The sequence below is a fragment of the Chiloscyllium punctatum genome, chromosome 25 (genome assembly GCF_047496795.1).
Source record: "Chiloscyllium punctatum isolate Juve2018m chromosome 25, sChiPun1.3, whole genome shotgun sequence".
Classification (NCBI taxonomy): domain Eukaryota; kingdom Metazoa; phylum Chordata; class Chondrichthyes; order Orectolobiformes; family Hemiscylliidae; genus Chiloscyllium; species Chiloscyllium punctatum.
Genome location: NC_092763.1, coordinates 48,566,569 through 48,585,784, shown reverse-complemented (window position 1 = coordinate 48,585,784; position 19,216 = coordinate 48,566,569). Strand labels below are relative to the sequence as shown.

At 42.5% G+C, this 19,216-nt stretch overlaps 1 protein-coding gene across 2 annotated transcripts in view; it reads left to right on the top strand.

The window, feature by feature from the left end:
* The window catches only part of stard8 (StAR related lipid transfer domain containing 8), a 173,142-nt gene that overhangs the window by 111,332 nt on the left and 42,594 nt on the right, over window positions 1-19,216 (top strand). For both annotated transcript variants that reach the window (XM_072595210.1, XM_072595211.1), the window contains 3 exons: window positions 1,011-1,092; window positions 10,290-10,353; window positions 16,132-17,456. In XM_072595210.1, coding sequence (XP_072451311.1) covers window positions 1,011-1,092; window positions 10,290-10,353; window positions 16,132-17,456 — 1,471 coding nt within the window. The remainder of the gene's footprint in view (window positions 1-1,010; window positions 1,093-10,289; window positions 10,354-16,131; window positions 17,457-19,216) is intronic.

The following is a 19,216-nucleotide window of genomic DNA, read 5'->3' as shown; positions in this document are numbered from 1 at the left end:
GAGATGTGCTACCACCTTGGTGAATATGCACCCTTGCCACCTCTAATTGTGCCACCTACTTGTGCCGAAGATTCTCTGTAATATTTTGTTTATTTTGGCCTTGGCTTTTCTTATTTCTTCTCTCCTGCCATACAAATGCATTTTTCATTATTTAGTTCCTTTAGATGAACTACATCTGCAATGTCCAAATGTCTTTAAACTGACTGACTTGTTCAGGTGATCTCAATGATACCAGTGTAGTCACAATTCTCCCTTTTATTTGCTGCATTTATTTTTTTCCAGGTTTTGTTGAATTACTTCAACTGTTGCTAGAGATCTAGCACTCTGCAGCTAACTGACTCTCAGTAGTACAGTTCTGTCACAAAAGCTGAAGCTAGTTGAAATACTCAATAAATTAAGTGATGTCAGATGACTTACTGAGTACTTCTAACATTTTCTGTTTTTATTTCAGATGTCCAGCATCCACCATATTTTACTTTTGTGGATTTTTTTTTTAAACTGTGTCATTGATTCCTGTTGTGGTAGCAAAGTTCTATTGTTATACTTCTCTATTTGTAACCTGTCAACCTTCAATTCAGGGTAATTTTGTGACTTTTTGTCACTCGCTTGCCAGAAGTGTTTTGGGGATGTTCAGGTGTAGCTGTGGCTGGTTTTCTGACCATTTCTTGAATTAGTTGGAAGAACCTATGTTGCGTTTTCACTTTAGCTTCCCAGTGGATGAGTTGCTCTTCTAATGGTTCAGTAAATTTAGAATTGCCTGTGTTTAAATACAAAAGATGCCCACTCAAAAGTGCTGTTGGAGGGTTTCTTTTGTGGATGGAGCTGTATCTCTGAGATTCAGCACCTGAAGAAATGTTAAAATATTCAGGACCAGCAGAAACTCTGAAAGAATAAGAGAGTTTTGGTTTTAGTGATCCTTCAGTAGATTTGAGGAAAACAAAATGACTAATTTTCAGTGATAGATGGAGTATATGAGAAGGTGATTTGTAAATGTGTTCTTTTTCTTGTAGATTCTCAGTTTCCTATCGACATTGCGGCTGTCAAGAAGGATCATGATTTTCTCGACAGTGATTCTGTGAAATCCCTGTGCAGGTAACTTTTTTTTCTGAAATCAAGTGTTTACAATTTTAACCCCACACCTTCTCTCTTTGTGGTGGAGGCTAGTATAATCGTAATGTTTAAAAGGCATTTGGATGGGTATATAAATAGGAAGGGTTTGGAGGAATATGGGCCGTCTGCTGGCAGGTGGGACTGGATTGGGTTGGGATATCTGGTCAGTATGGACGGGTTGGACCGAAAGTATCTGTTTCCATGCCGTACATCTCTGTCTCTATGACTCTATGTCAACTCTTTAGTATGTTGCCAGTAGTGTGGTTAATTGGAGCTGGTAAGATTTAGCATGCTCCATCCATGAGTGGGCTTTTCTAGATTATAGGCAAGTAATATCCAGATCAGAGACCATGTCAGTTTAATGCAGGATAGCAATATTATGTCTGGGTCAAGGTTGTTAAATGAATATTTTGACATCAGTAACTGAACGTCTGCAATTGATGCATAGATTGCTCTTAGGGCAGTGTTATGCGACCTTTAGCAGTTAGTTCCAGTATGTAGATTCTTGTTTTGCAAGGTTAGCTATCATGTAAACCGATTTTAATATGGTAGATGACTTCTGTATCTGCAACAGACTTTCTGACATAGTCCCAAGTACCTGCACATACATTTGATGCAATCTTCTTTAAAAACTGGTTGTGGGCCTTTTCAACTATTGATTTTATTATATCCTTTTTTTTTGTCATTGACCGCTTCATTCTTAGGGTCTAACACTCCAGCTGCCCTTGCTTGCATGGGTTTCGGGGGTCACTGATTCAATAGGAGCATCCATAATGCTGTTAGGAAGGGAGCTCCAGGATTTTGACCCAGTGACACTGAATGGTGAGGTATTTACAAATTAGATGGTGAATGGCTTGGAGGGAAATGCAGGTGGTGGTATTCCCTCAGTATCTGTTGCCCTTGTCTTTATGGATGGTCTGTCTCATTAGGTTTCTTGAATTTCTGTTGTGACTCTTGTAGAAAGTTGCAGCATTGTGTCTGGTGGAGGGGGTGTATGTAGGTCTAGTACCAATCAAACGGGCTGCTTTGTTCTGGATGCGTCACACTTGTTGCAGGATTTCTAGCGTCTTTCCAGCTATTATCGCCACAGTATTCACATGGGTAATCCAGTTCTATTTCTGGTCAGTGGTAACTTCCTAGGATGTTAGTGTATGAATAAGTGGTGGCAATGCCATTGAAGAGGTGTTGAATAGATTCTCTTGGTGGAAAGAATCATTTCCTCACACTTGTGTACCATGTGTTGCTACTTGCCACTTATCAGACCAAGCCCGTATACAAGCATGCTGCAATTGTGCATGGATTACATCAGTATCTGAGGAGTTGTGAATATGCTGAACATTGTGTAAACATAGGTGAACATTTCCACTTCTGAATTTGTTTGAGGAAAGCTCATTGAAGCAGCCGAAGATGCTATCCTGAGGAACTCCTGCGGAAATCTGGAGCTGAGATAATTGACCTCCAATGCTTATCTTCCTTTGAGTTTGGAATGAGTCTAACCAGCAGAGACTCTTGCATATGATTCCCATTGGCTGTAATTTTTGCTAAAGTTATTTTGTCAGGCTCTGTCAAATACAGCCTTGATGTCAAGGCAGTCACTCTCACCTCACGTTTAGAGCTGAACTCTTGTCCATGTTTGAACCATGCCTGTAATGAATTCATGGGCCGTGTGGGCCTGGCAAAATCCAAACAGTGTCTGTGAGCAGGTTGTTGCTGAGCAACTGCTGCTTAATGACATTGGCCCCTTCTACCACTGTACTGCTGATAGAGAATAGACTGATAAGATGGTAATTTCCCAGGTTGGGTGCATCCTGCTTTTGTGTGAAGGATATTATTGAGCAATGTTCCACATTGTTAGATACTCGTGTTGTATCTGTACTAGACCAGCTTGGGTAGGGGCATTGCAAGTTTTGGAACACAAGCCTTCAGAACCCTGTGGTTTTGGTAGTACCTACTACCTTCAATCATTTCTTGACATCACGTGGAGTGAATCAAATGGGCTAAAAATGGCATCTGAAGTAAATCTCTGGAGGGGGCTGAGATGAATCATTTACTGGGCACTTCTGGAGGAGGATTGTTGTGAATGTTTCAGCCTTATCTTTTGCATTAATATGCAAAATTATCATCATTTGAAGATAGGCATGTTTGTGAACTGCTTTCTCCAATGAGTTGTGTAGTTGTTCACTATCATTCATGACTGGATGGAGTAGGACTGCAGAACTTAGATCTGATCTGTCGGTTGAAAAATGCTTAGCAAATGCAATAATTTGCTGTTTGGCGTACACACACTCCTGTGTTTGGCCTGCCCTGGTTTGAGTGGCTATATCTGTTGGAAATTCTGTCCCATTCAGCATGATGGCAGTGCTGCACAACACAATGGATGGTATTCTTAATTTGAAGACAAGATTTGTCCCTGTTATGACTGTATGACGGTCTCTCCTCCTGATACTGTCATGAGTAGATGGAGCAAATGAGGTCAAGTATACTTTTCCCTCTTCGTCCCTTTGCCACCTATCACAGAGTTTGGCAGTAAGGTCCTTTAGGGCACTAAGCCTCATCAGTAGTGATGTTGCTAAGCCCCTTTTGATGATGAACATTGACGTGCCCCACCCAGGGTGTGTTCTCCATTCTTGCTGCCTTGGTGCTTCCTCATCATTCATTAGTTGGTGGAACAGGGATGGTGTTGGGTGGGAACTAGCTGTACTCTCAGAATCATCATGTTGTACGTTTGCTTGCTCAGCTGGTAGATTTGTTCTCCGATGTTTCATCACCATGCTTACATACCTTGCAGACAATATCAGACTATTGCTTGAACAATTTTGGCACTCACCCACGCAGGTTAGTAAGGAGCAGTTTGTAGAGTCAGCAGGGCTGTGTTTTGCCTGTTCTAGTGCCTAGCTGTCCAGTTTCATGCCTTTTTAAAAGATACTTAGCCATTTAAATACAGCCTACCAGGGCATTTAAGAGTCAGCCTCATTGTCGTGGGTTGGGAAACATATGTAGGCTGGAACAAGTAAGAAAGCAGATTTCTTTCCCTAAATGACATTAGTAAACAACATGGGGTTTTATGGCAATTGACTATGGCTTAATTGTCATTGTTAGACTTTTTAATTCCAGATTTGAATTCCAAATTCAGCATCTGTTATGGTGCAATTTGAACCATGGTCCCTATGGCCAGGTCTGAGTTTCTAATCCTGTGAAATTCTCACTATGCCATGTATTTGCATGTGTTTGGAAGGGCAAGAACTGATTTAGGGATAGAGAGCATGACTTTGTGCATGGGCAGTCATGTCTCAGGAACTTGATTGAGTTTTTTTGAAGAAGTAACAAAGAGGATTGCTGAGGGTAGAGTGGTGAAATTGAAATGTCTGGATTTCAGTAAGACATTCGATAAGGCTCCACATGGGAGACCGATTAGATCTCACGCAATACAGGGAGAACTAGTCATTTGCATATACAACTGGCTTGATGGTAGAAGACAGAGGGTAATGGTGGATGGTTGCTTTTCAGACTAGAGGCCTGTGACCAGTGGTGTGCCACAAGGATCGGTGCTGAGTCCACTACTTTTTGTCGTTTATACAAATGATTTACATGTGAACACAGGTAGAGTTAGTAAGTTTGCAGATGACACCAAAATTGGAGATGTAAGCTACAAAGAAGGTTACCTCAAAGTACATTGGGATCTAGATCAGGTGGGCCAATGGGTTGAGGAGTGGTGGATGGAGTTTCATTTAGTTAAATGGGAAGTGATGCATTTTGGAAAAGAAAATCTTAACAGGACTTATGCACTTAATAGTAAGTGCGTGGGGCATGTTGCTGAACAAAGAGACTTTGGAGTGTGGGTTCATACCTCCTTGAAAGTAGAGTTGTAGGTTGGTAGGATAGTGAAGAAGGCATTTGGTATGCCTTCCTTTTATTGGTCAGAGTATTGAGTACAGGAGTTGGGAGGTTATGTTGCAGCTGTACAGGTTATTGGTTAGGCCACTTTTGGAATGTTCAGTGTGGTTCTGGTCTCCTTCCTATCGGAAGGATGTTGTGGAGCTTGAAAGGGTTCAGAAAAGATTTAGAAGGATGTTGCCAGGGTTGAAAGATTTGAGTTATAGGGAGAGGCTGAAGACGGTGGGGCTGTTTTCCCTGGAGCATCAGAGTCTGAGGGGTGATCTTTATAGAGGTTTATAAAATCATGATGGGCATGGATAGGATAGACATACAAAGTCTTTTTTCCTGGGTTGAGGGAGTCCAGAGCTAGAGGGAGAGGGGAAACATTTAAAAGGATCTAAGGGGCAATGTTTTTGCGCAGAGGGTGGTGCATGTATGGAATGAGCTGCCCGAGGAAGTGGTGGAAACTGGTACAATTACAGCATTTAAAAGGCATCTGGATGGGTATATGAATAGGAAGGGTTTGGAGGGATAGGGGCTAAATGCTGGCAAATGGGACTAGATTAGGTTAGGATGTTTGGTTGGCATGGACGAGTTGGACCAAAGGGTCTGCTTCTGTGCTGTACATCTGACTCTTTGACCTCCCAGTTAATGTGGGGTTTGTTTTTTCTTCCTCTTATGGTGCATCTAGAAGATGAAGTGAGAAATAGTGTTGATGTGTGACTTCCAACTGTAATGACGTGCTGCAATGCTTCTGTGATATTTGCTGACAGTTTATTAACCAAGTGAAATATAATAGGAACTAGTAATTTGCAGCTGCTCTAGCAGTTCCCAATTTCTAACATTGTGTATGGTGTCCTTCTCTTGTATCTGTTCTCATTCTGGTCTTGTGGCTTGCCTTCTGCATCAGATGAATATGAAAAGTGAGAATGATCCTGGATTATTGTGAGATAACAATAACCCATAGTTGATGTCTGATTCCTGTAAAGGATATGTTGAAATACATATACCAAATAGTTGAATTCCAAGTGAAGTCTAAAGTGGGATGGTTTAATATAAGGCTGTAAATTATAAGCGACCATTAATAAGTAAAATTTGAGAGTATGTGCTTTCTGGGCATTTTGAATAACTACTTCAGGGCAGATTGATCATTTATGGGCAGTCTTGCTCCAAGTATATTCTTGGAAGATGTCACTAACTCTTCGTGTTGCATTCCTAGTCGGGGCACTAATATTTTTTTTGCACTGACTTGTTGGCTTAGGGACAGCTGAGTGCCCTTGCTTCCTGCACTGTTAGTAAATTGCTTTGTGAGCCATTGCTACTGTTGCCCTTTGTCTAAGTGAATGCAATGAAATTTCTGTAATATTCATTGGTGAATCTAAGATCTCAAGAAAAGTATCTCAAATATTCTTGAAATTACTGAGTTTCTGGCGTTGTTAGTCTGTGCCTCTCAGGACTGTGCTGTCAAACTGTGTCAATATCACAATTTCTGACCAATTTTTACTTACTTGCATTTGGGGTCATTAGCATTTGTGCAGTAGACTTAGAGGTATACCCATTGTTGTAAAGTGGGGTTAGTTTTTAGAAAAGTTTTGCCTAAATTGCAGAGAGTTGGTGTCTGTAACTAGTACTGCATAGCTTCTGTCATACTTGATTAAAGTCCCTTCTCTCCTCAATTTGAAGTTTGGAGTTGAAATGCTGGGCAGTCAGGATTAGGTAGTATGTTGACTCAATGGGTGGGTTACTTGCGTGACAACTAATCAATAACCAATAGCCAAACCAGCCCAATTTTTCTTCCTGTTGTTTAATAGTATGTGTACCAAGCAGATTCTGGTTCAACACTTGATGCTTCCAACCTAACTTTTTGTCTCTTCCCCCACTTCAGGTGATCGTCTTTGCTGCCTAAACATTAATTAGAAGCCATCTCCATGCACAATATGAATTATCTTGTTCAGGTAGTTCTCAGATAAAGGGGCAAAGCTTCTGAGTAGATGTGGTCACCAGTGGTTGCCACTCAGCACCTGCTTTTTAACCCAGTGACAGAGCTTCAAGCTTTTGGCCAGGATTTCTGAACCTGGCCTTTTCAGAAGTGTCGAGTTTTTGATTGGATTCCTTCTTTGTAACGCAGGCTCATTGGGTAAAGCCAATGATTCCTCTGACAGGACTAGCTGCCATATTCTAGAAAGCCTCATTCACTAATGCACTGAATGGCTTTGGGACATTTTTAGTAGCTTTTTAGTATGTGAGTTAGTGGGTATGCAGTGAGAAAGTAGGATGGCAAGGTGACGGGCTAGCAGGATGGGTAGGGATACTTTTACTGGTGCATTCATCATTGGTGGCTTTCGTTTCTACAGGATAACTTACTGTGTTCATTAATCTGGTGTATCTGTTCCTTTTTTTTTGTGCAGAGGACCACATTTTGAATGTGAACTAAACATAGCTCACTTCCTGGAAAAGGCTGCAGACTTGTCATGTGAAACATTTGTGTGGTGCTGTTGTAGTCAGCAAGAGATTTACATTAATTATTGCAAAATTCAGTATCATCTGCTTTGTGGTGGTCTTTATGTTTCAAAGTTTATTCAAGGTTACTTCGTCCCCACCCCTTTCTAAATCTGGTTGACTCAAAATCTGATGGTCACCAGTGCTTCTGTGTGACTGAGAAATAAACTGCTGTTCTTCTATCTTCCCCTACAGAATTTACTAATATGTGACACATGCAAGAGCACTTAATCATTTAAAAGAATTGACACAAACATCAGTAGTATGGTGCACTCGAGATATCAGTCGGTAAAATCCCAAGGTCAGCTTTGCGCCCTTGGCTGGGAGCTTCACCAGTCACAATTTATTGACACAGCACAAGTCCAAGCACACACATCTGGTAGCTACGGAGTTTTCTGCTGGACCTGACTCTGTGCTAGTTGCCAACCACTTCATTGAGAAAGAAATGTGTTCACTTGCCAATGGACAACTCATGACTACACTGTTCGTTTATTAGATTAGATTCCCTACAGTATGGAAACAGGCCCTTTTGACCCAACAAGTCCACACCGACCCTCCAAAGAGTAATCCACCCAAACCAATTCCCCTACATTTACCCCCGTCTAATGTACCTAACACGATGGACAATTTGGATGGCCAATTCACCTGTTCTGAACATCTACGGACTGTGGGAAGAAACCAGAGAACCCAGAGGAAACCCATGCAGACAGAGGGAGAATGTGCAAAATCCACACACAGTTGCCTGAAGTAGGAATCTAACCCGACCCCCTGGCACTGTGGGGTGGCATGGTGGCTCAGTGTTTAGCACTGCTGCCTTACAGCACCAGGGTCCCAGGTTCGATTCCAGCCTCAGGCGACTGTCTGTGGGGAGTTTGCACATTCTCCCCGTGTCTGCGTGGTTTTCCTCCGGGTGCTCTGGTTTCCTCCCACAGTTCAAACATGTGCCATGCTAAATTGCCCATTGTGTTGGGTGCATCATTCAGGGGGAAATGGGTTTGGGTGGGTTTCTCTTTGGAGGGTCGGCGTGGACTGGTTGGGCCTGTTTCCACAATGTATTGAATCTAATCTAATCTAATCTAATCTGTGAGACAGCAGTGCTAACCACTGAGCTGCCGTGCTGCCCATATTGCACGTTACCTGCATCAAGGTAGGGTTTAGCATAGGCCTGGTCTCCTGTAGTCCTCCAATTGTTGAGGATGTAGCTGTCACGTGCTCCATCAGCTGCTGCGATGCATTTGAGATTGTGAGCCACAACCTAATCATTCCCACTGAGATAATTGTTAACTATGTTTGAGAAGATTTATAGCTCAGGTTGAGGTTCTGGATGCAAGCTTGCTTGCTGAGCTGGAAGGTTTGTTTTCAGATCTTTTGTTACCGTACTAGATAACATCAGTGAGCCTCTGGTGAAGCGTTGGTGTTATGTCCCACTTTCTATTTGTGTGTTTTGGTTTCTTAAGGTGGATGATTATCATTTCTGGTTCTTTTTCTCAGAGGATGGTAGATGGGGTCCAAAGCAATGTGTTTATTGATGGATTTCTGGTTAGAATGCCAGGCCTCTAGGAATTCCTGTGCGTGTCACTGTTTAGCTTGCGTTAGGATGGATGTATTGTCCCAGTCGAACTGGTGTACTTCATCTGTATGTAAGAATACTAGTGATAGTGGGCCATAACTTTTGATGTCTCATTGGTGTTTGTTTATCCTGGTTACTTGCTTTCTGCTTATTTTTTTAATATAGTGTTTGTTACAGTCCTTGCATGTTCTTTTGTAATTGACATTTGTTTTACAGTTTTTTTTTTCCCGTTCATCCTTTGGTTCACTAGTCACTCTTTAAGTGTATTGGTAGGTTTGTGGGCTACCATGATGCCAAGGGGTCTGTGTAGTCTGGAAGTCATTTCAGAGATGCCTTTTGATGTAAGGTAATGTGGCTAGAGTTTCTGGGCGCATTGTGTCAGCTTGCTTGGGTTTGATGTTGAGAAATCAGTGGACTGTGTTTATTGGATACCCGTTCTTCTTGAATATGTTGTATAGGTATTTTTCTTCTGTTTGTAGTTCTTGGGCACTGCAGTGTGTTGAAATAATGTCCTGATGCAGCTTTGTTTGTGAGTGTTAAGATGATTGCTACTGTGGTTAAGGTAACTGTCCCTCTGTGTTGGAGGAGAAAATGGAGGAATAATGTACTAGTGCAAGCTTGTCACCTTCTTTGAAGATGTACTGCCAGTTTGCTCTGAACTGTGGCACTTTTGTGATGGATCGAAAAAAAAATCATTTATCTTGTAATTTAAATGTTGACATGCCAGGATAACTAGTTCATTCCAAATTCCGGCTTCTGACAGTTTAACACGCTGCATACTGCAGAGGAAACTTAGATTCTGGATCTGTGCTGAGTTATCCAATCTCAGTAGTTCGAGGTGTTCCTGGGCTAGACTGGAAAAATGTGCTAAATGTTTCTGATCACAATCATGTGTCTTGGTGAAAAGTAAACATCCGGGTGTAGACTGTAGGCTTCAGTTATGACCCAATTGAGTATTTGTCCATTTTTTCCATTCTCGATCATAGGAAAGGTGCTGGCGGACAACTGGTACCTGTTGAATTGTACAGCAGCAAGAGTCAACGTCATCGAGAGAGGACAGGAAATTAAAGTGGAAAAAGTCTCTGGGGAATTGCAATGCAGGAAATGTCAGTGTTACAGAAGTGAAGCTGCTGACTGACATTGTCAGTGGATTTATAGATGAAGTCTTGTAGTTGATGATTTGTGAATCAGACGTGTGGATAAAATGGCTTAATTTAATTTTGTTTCTCTTCAGGCGGCTGATGACTCTAAACAAATATGCTTCTATAAAGCTTGATGTCAACATTAACAGGAAGTCGGTAAGCATTCTCGAATAATTGTACTGGCCATTTTTCTTTCTAGCCAAGCTTTCCTCGTTGGAGGTCTAGTTGCCAGTTGCGAAGTTGTTTTTGAAAATGAGACTGACTTTTTTTCATAATGTTTTGCATAATTTAGTCAAGCTGCATTGGCTTTTTTTTTTCTTTAGAAAAAAGGAAAGGTTTGGATAGGAGTGTCTGGTGTAAATGAAACTAGATCCAGGTAGAATCGTTGAGTCCAGAGACCAATTATTAAGACCATAAGATGTCACAGCAGAAATAGGCTCTTCAGTCCATCAGGTCTGCTCCACCATTCAATGAGATGATGCTTGATCTGATCATCATCAACTCCATTTTCCAGCCTTTTTCCATCCCCCGTGATTCCCTTACTGATTTAAAAAAAAACTATGACCTTGAATATACTTAACAGCCCAGTCTTACAGCTCTCTGTGGTTAAGAATTCTACAGATTCACTACTGTGAGAGAAGAGATTCCTCCTCATCTCTGCCTTAAAAAAAGGGCAACGCCTTACTCTGCGATTTTACCCTTTGACCTGATATTCTCCCATAAGAGGGATAAACTTTTCTGCATCTACCCTGTGAAAGAGTTAGGGTTAAGTTGAGTCAGGTTTGCTAAGAATCTTGTATGTTTCAATAAGGTTGCTTCCATTCTTAACTCCAGTGAGTACATGTCCAACGGACTTAACGTCTCCTTATAAGGCAGTCCTTCCACACCCAGAATACATCTAGTGAACCTTCTCTGGGCTTCCTCCAACTCTAGTATATCTTTATTTAGATAACAAAACTGTTCACTATATTCCAGCTGTGTTCTGGTGACTGCTTTGTGTAATTTTAGCAAGATCTCCCTACTTATTTTTAATATAAAGACCAATATTCCTTTTGTCTTACCTATTACCCTCTGATCTTGGATACCAGCTTTTTGTGATTTATGCATGTGGAATCCCAAATCCCTCTCTGTAGCTTTCTGTATTTATATAAGTCATCTATTTTCCCTGCCAAAGTGCATTACCTCCAATTTTCCCACTATAAATTCCATTTGCCAAGTTTTTGCCCATTTACTTAATCGATTTATTTATGTTTCTCTGCAACCTTTGTTTCATTCACGCCACTTGTCTTCACCATTTTTGTCATCCATAAACTTGGCTGTAGTAATTCCATTATCCAATAATTATAAATAATTGTGGCCACAGCAGGGCCTGGCACTTCTAGCTAGCTAACCGATCTCCAGCATACCTAGACTACACCTCCTCCCACCCCGCCCCCTGTAAAACCGCCATCCCATATTCCCAATTCCTTTGTCTCTGCTGCATCTGCTCCCAGGAGGACCAGTTCAAAAAACCGTACAGCCCAGATGGCCTCCTTCTTCAAGGACCGCAAATTTCCCCCAGACGTGGTCGACGATGCCCTCCACCGCATCTCTTCCACTTCCCGCTCCTCCACCCTTGATCCCCGCCCCTCCAACCGCCACCAGGACAGAACCCCACTGACCCTCACCTACCACCCCACCAACCTCCATGTACAGCGTATCCGCCACCTCCAAACGGACCCCACCACCAGGGATATATTTCCCTTCCCTCCCCTATCAGCGTTCCGAAAAGACCACTCCCTCGTCAGGTCCATACCCCCCACCAACCCAACCTCCACTCCCGGCACCTTCCCCTGCAACCGCAAGAAATGCAAAACTTGCGCCCACACCTCCCCCCTTACTTCCCTCCAAGGCCCCAAGGGATCCTTCCATATCCGCCACAAATTCATCTGCACCTCCACACACATCATCTATTGCATCCGCTGCACTCCTCTACATTGGAGAGACAGGCTGCCTACTTGCGGAACGTTTCAGAGAACACCTCTGGGACACCCGGACCAACCACCCCGTAGCTCAACACTTCAACTCCCCCTCCCACTCCACCAAGGACATGCAGGTCCTTGGACTCCTCCATCGCCAGACCCTAGCAACACGACGGTTGGAGGAAGAGCGCCTCATCTTCCGCCGAGGAACCCTCCAACCACAAGGGATGAACTCTGATTAGTCCAGTTTCCTCATTTCCCCTCCCCCCACCTTGTCTCAGTCAAATGCCTCGAACTCAGCACCGCCTTCCTAACCTGCAATCTTCTTCCTGACCTCTTTGCCCCACCCCCACTCCGGCCTATCACCCTCACCTTAACCTCCTTCCACCTATCGCATTTCCAATGCCCCTCCCCCAAATCACTCATCCCTACCTTTTATCTTAGCCTGCTGGACACACTTTCCTAATTTCTGAAGAGGGGCTTGTGCCTGAAACGACGATTCTCCTGTTCCTTGGATGCTGCCTGACCTGCTGCGCTTTTCCAGCAACACATTTTCACTTCTAGCTAAAACTTCCTTTCCTGAAAAGTACCTCCCTTATCCAACTTCTGTCATTGATTAGTTAGCCAAGCCTCCTTCCATGCTAATATACTACCTCCAGCACCATGGTGTTTTTTGCATAGTCTCTCATGAAAAACCTTCTGAAAATCCAAATGCATTACCTCTATGGGTTCCCCTTTATTTATCCTGCTTGTTACCACCACAAAGAATCCTAATAAATTTCAGGCATTAATTCCTCTTTATGAAGCCATGCTAACTCTGCTTGATCATCTTGTTTGTTTTTACTGTATAGCCACTCTTTGAGTCCTATAGACTAATACCAGTTTTGTCATCACCTTTTTACTTTCCTTCAGTCCCTCTCTATAACCCTAGTTATTTGGTTTGCCAGGGTACAGGTCCCAGCATGGTTCAAGTAAAGTGTGTCCCACAGAAACTGCTCCCTTCTGCCCCAGGGCCAGGGCCCCATGAACCATATCCTTTCTATCCGCACCAAGCTTAGAACCACATGAGCTACTTTTAAATAAATGGAAGAAAACCCTGGAATCTCATCACAAGCTAAAGACCCTTTACTTTGAAGGCTAGAAATATTAACCTGTTCTACTCCCCAATCAGCTCTTTCTTTGAGCAGGCATCACTCTGTGGTTCATGATGCTGCTCTATCACTGGCCTCACTGCCTCTCAATCCACCCTTTTATCCTCTCTCTCATTTAAGAGTTTGCTTTTTGTGCTAAATCTTGGTTAACACGCTCCTGTCCCCTTTGAGTTTCCAGCAGTATATTGATTTGGCTTCATCTCACTGCAGCCAAGGTCTCCTGTGCATTCACCATGCTCCCTTCCTCACTGGTGCAAGCAATACCTTTTCTCATCTGGATTTAAGCAATTGCTTCTTAGTTCCAGTGATCATAACTCCATTTAGAAATCAAACACTGAAATTCTTTTTGTCTAACTCCCACAGTCAGGCAGTTACCTCGTTTATTTAGGCTACTTTAGCTTAACAGCTATTGTCTCCCTGTCTCTGAGCCAGAAGGCCTGGGCTGAAGTTCCACTATGCTTCATGCATGTCATTACAAGTTGGTTGAAAAATAATCTAAAGGCTATTGTTTGGATCTAACTTTATTTCTAAAATTGAACTTGAAAAGGAAACACCATTGAATTTCTGCTTTGAACCAAACTTCTGGCAGTGCACTCATTCAGCCTTTGTCTCTCTCGAGCTATAGTGTTCTGCGCTCTGACCATGCTCTCTTTGAGTCTCATACCAGTATAACGAGCTCCTGCTCCACGTCCTGTTTTCTAACCTAAAGTCACTGTTCCACTTTCTAATCCTTCTGGAATGTGCCTACGCAAAGGAAGTCTGGAGAGGAATCTGTGGTGTTTGTCGAGGTTCGTCCCCAGCAGCTCCGTGACACGGGACTCCGTGCTCTACGGTTTGTTCCCTGGGACGCACATCGAGACGAACATCAACTGTGCCTGGAGGATCAGCAACTCGGTCAAAGGTGCTCTTTGGTCTGTCCGAAACCTGTTGATCTTCCAGCTGAAGGGGTTGATCCTGACTGAGTGTTGCAGACTGGCACATTCCAAGGTCTAGGACTACGCGCTGAAGCTTGGGGCAGCTGCTGCCAAGGCGCGGTGGGGAAAGACCAGCGTGTAAGGTCTGCCTGCCTAAGAAGAACAGGGGGCCCACCCAGTAATCGGGCCCCGCTGACGTCTCAGTAACATACCTGGATGGTCAATGTACAGACTTGTACATATTAATTCTGATCTCTGTATGTAAAAAAATGGAATGTATATGTATGTATGGCATCACAAATTGTATAGATATCAAAACAATTTTATGAATGAAGTATATTTTTGAAATTAAAAAAATCCCTTAACTATTTAAAGGTCCCCTCCGTCCCCTCCCTCTATTCCCTGGGTTATGTAACCAGCTGTACGCTCAATATCCTCCTGCAGACCACAAGAAGTTCTTCCACCCAGACTAGTGTCTCAGTGTAAAAATGTTCCATTTAAGTTTAGCTTTGGCATAGCGTATAACTGCCAATAGTGGTTGAACTCCAGCAAAGATCATAGTTGAATGATAAAGTTGGAAGATCTGAAATAAAATATTTGGAAGGCTCAACGTTAATTTTATTGTGACTCTTCAGACCTTAGATTAGATTCCCTACAGTGTGGAAACAGGCCCTTCGGCCCAACAAGTCCACACCGACCCTCCGAAGAGTGATCCACCAGACCCATTCCTTGATTATAGTATTTACCTCTGACTAACGCAACCATCACTACTGGCAATTTAGCATGGCCAATTCACCTAACCTGCACATCTTTGGATTGTGGGAGGAAACCCACACAGACACGGGAAGAACGTGCAAATTCCACACAGACAGTTGCCCGAGCCGGGAATCAAACCCAGGTTCCTGGCGCTGTGAGGCAGCAGTGCTAACCACTAAGCCACCGTGCCACCCCATAGGGCAACAATCCCAATGTGAGGACTCATAGATTGATCGAGTTTGTCTGGGTCATAATGTTTCTGGTACAATCTGCTGACTCACTTACAACTAATCAAGTGTTTCTTTGATTTGCTAGATTGGGTGACTAAAAGTTTTCCACATTAACTGGCAGCATCACGAGTTCAGCACCTGCCTCAGTTTGTCCTGTACTGAGTTGATGATGAGATGACACTGTTGAGCCTAGCCATAGGGTGCAACAGAGGAAAACCACACGTGGGTGTGAAAATGTTGGCCTGAAAGTCAAAGTTCTGGTTTGACTGCGGCTGCTTTTTTTTATTTATGCTATGGTGGCAGCCTGGAGGAGGGGAGCTTCCTGCTGTTTGGTACAGAGAGATTTTTATTTTGCAGTAGTTCAGGAAAGAGAGGGACAAATATCCAAGGAGGACTTGTGATAGTTTCCCCAATGTGTCACTAAGTAAAACCCAATTGCAAAAGACTATGGGGTGGAATGTAACAAGGTATTGAACATGATGTACTGCAAAAGAAAAATTTGAGGGAAAAAAAGCGCTTGCATAGATTTTATAACCTCAGGACATGCTAAAACGTCTTATAGTCACTGCAGTACAAAATATTAGAAACAATAAATTTTCTCAACTATACTTGTCTATTCCTTGAGTTAGTTGACACAAAATAGGTCAGAGCAGTTTGCACCTGTTACTATTCAAAGGAATGAGTGCAAAGGCCTCACTTTCATGGGATTTTCATTGCTGTTATCTCCCAAAATAGTCAGGTACAGATATTACTAAGCTGTGAGGTACGATTGTGTTCTCTGCTGCTGAAGAGCAAAGGCATAATATTTGTGTATCAATTGGAATCTGGGACCAGGTAGAACACAATTAAAGGCTGGATTTTCTTCTCTCCTTTTCCCCTGATGTGACTCTATATTGTAACTACTGTGGCATTATTTTTCTAGGGTAATGATTCGGAAGAAGATGATCTCTGCGCAATCAGTGATCGCTGGGCGTTTCAGCAAGATAGCAAAAGATGGTCTCGGTTGACAACTGTTGACTTCCTGTCGAACCGTGCTGAGGTCCTGAGCTCAACAATGAAGGAATCAGCCAGTCGGGAGAGTATGCTGTCTGACCTTAGTGATCCTGAGCCTTGTTCTGAGCATTGCAGTAACGGCAGTGCTGGGAGCATCCAAGAGGAGCTGTTAGGTCATTATTCAGGCAGTCAGCTGGAATCAAAGGAAAGTCCAGGGAGTGTTTTGATGGTTCATTCTCAAGCAGCACAAAAGAATAATGATTGCTCAAGTGACAACTTTGTTTCCACTGGAACACAAACTACTCTAGACATCTTGGAGAACCCCAGAAAACACAGGACTAAGAGCTTTTTGAGGCGAATTGAATCTCTCCGATTTAGAACTCTTCGGGGTAAAGACAAAGCCCTCTCAAAGAGCAAAGAACGAAGAAGTGTCAGGATAGTATCACAACAGCACCATGAACCTTTACAGAACACCAGTCCTCTGAAAATACTTAATGAGCCAGCAAAAGGCTTGGCGAAGGATGTATCTCCATCAAATCTTGCATCTCTTGTTGACTCTGGACACACAAAGGTCTTCAACTCCAGAAGCAGCCACAGCATAATGCATGGTGGACTATACTTGGAGGACTATGAAATGGGGCTTACGGCCTCCAACCATAATAGAAAAGATGAGCCTTATTCTCATGAAGACTATGTTGTCCGTGTCCCCACAAACCACAAAGTAGGGACCTTCCCCAAAGCCCTTTCCATAGAAAGCCTCTGTCCAGCTGCAGGTGATCATTTAGTGGACTGGAAATCAGAAAATTTGCCCTTTGGAATGTCTGCATGTAGTAGCATCAATAACTTTCAAGGGCTTCTGTTTCAGGGGCGAAGGGGTTCATGTAGCTCCATTGGGAGCAAGCGAAGTATTTATGATAATGTGCCCGAATCTCATCCATACAATGGTGCAGTTGGGCGTGAGGACTACTTCAAACAACTAGATGATGTTTTAAAGCATGTCAATGGGTTACAGGAGTCTGTGGGCCTCTGGTCAAAAACTGTATGCACAGAATTTAATGACACAGAATCTGATTCCACTGGTGAGACCGTTTTTCCTTCGCAAGGTCTGAATTTTGAAGACCGCTCTATGTCTGATGTGGGGACCTCTGCAAGTGATTTTGACAGTACTGGGAATTCATTAATTGAAACTGAAGAGATCGAGATCAGGGAGCGGAGAGATTCTGGAGTTGGGGCTTCATTAACCCGAACAAACAGGTTAGTGATCTCTGACGCTTTGTTGATTTATCATCTGGGTCATCAATAAAATAGCCTTTTTCAATATGTTTTGATTTTGTTCACCCACTTGTGATAATGAGCCCTAAAGATTGGGGAAGTGTATTGCTCAGCACTGGTTTGTCCTGAATTTGGTAATCTCTGCCAAGGTGGCAATAGATATTCTCCAGTCTGCTATCAAACACTATTTCTGATCTTTAAACATTGTTAATTTTCAAATTTCTTGCTTGTAATTGTACATTTTGTGAGCATTGGATAAGGAGAAGAGGAAGTCACCTCTGATGCGTTCCTCAGATAACAGCCTAAAGCTATCGCTGAAGCTTTCATGTGAAGAATTGTTTTGGAGTGGGCATAATGGTCTAGCAATTTCACACCATCCTAATCTAAAGGAACTTAATTTAGCTGTACTGTCCTTACCAGCCTGAACTGAAATCCGCTATCTCTGCACAGAGAAGAAATCCAAACTCGTGGTCTGTTTTTGAATGTTTCATTTACTGAACTTTCCTTCCTTTCTGGGGAAAGGGAACTTCAGAAGGACTAGATACTGTACTTTGATCACTGTGCACAATAGTGTGCCATCAGTGGGGAATTTTCAATTTGCAGCTCTCTCATTGTATATTGTCAGGTAGAGTCGAAAAAGGAACACCTGGTGGGAGATTTGCAGGACAGAACTTAACAGCACAAAGACAAATCTGATTGTGATATTGTGTTTTGTATCATTGGAAATGATTACCTATATGTCACTTGTGACTAAAATTGTCCCTGATTTAAAAATGACTGGAAATTGCTATTCTATTTGATTATTACTATTTTATTCCTCCGGTAAGATGGTAGATTGAGATCCTGGTAGTTCGGATGAAGTTCTCAAAGTACAGTTTGCTCTGTCCAGCATTCTCATGTTATGAAAGCTGTTGAAAATGAATTATGTTATTAAACAGATATAAAAAGAACAAATTTTACAAATTTTAAAAGAACAATGTTGCTGCATTCTTCATCTGAACTGAAGTCACTGTACTTGAACTCTGAAGCATTTTTAAGTCTTTGAGTGACCTGATGTACTCTAAGAATGCAAAACTTTCTTGTATCCAATTCTTTCTGAATATTTATACAGATTTACATAACTGTAATTTGCATCAATTCATTAACATAGATGTAAAAAATGTTTTGACGAAGTCTTGATCCTGATCTTGACATGTGCTGAAAGCATCCATTATGGCACAGCAATTGGCTGCTCCTTCCCTATTGGAATATGAAGGAAGGAACTCAGCTGGGGAAACAAGCACAATGCTGGAGAAAATCCCAAGTTTGGTAGCATCTGTGGGGAGAGAAATACAATTAATATTTCAAGTCTGGTATGATTCTTCAGAACTGAGTTTCTCCAGCATTCTTTGTTTTGTTTTAGATTTTCAGCGTCTGCGATATTTTTGACCCAAAACTAGCAGGCTTCATGTTTATCATTGCCCTGCACCTTCTCTCATACCAGTTGGCGTCAGCAAACCACAACCGTATCATATTTCTTCTCTGCATAACTCGGTGCACCCCATTGTCCCTTCAAACACTTCATGTGTCCCTGATCTCCAATGTAACTTTGCTTGCATCTGTCAGGCATTGTTGCACATGGAAGACAGATACGTCTCCTGCATCAGTGCAGGATGCATCTTAACCTGCTGCCTTGCCACTCTCTGTTTAACTGGAGGTTTCCAGGAGTTTGACTGCAGTCACTCAGGTGACAGATCCTACCA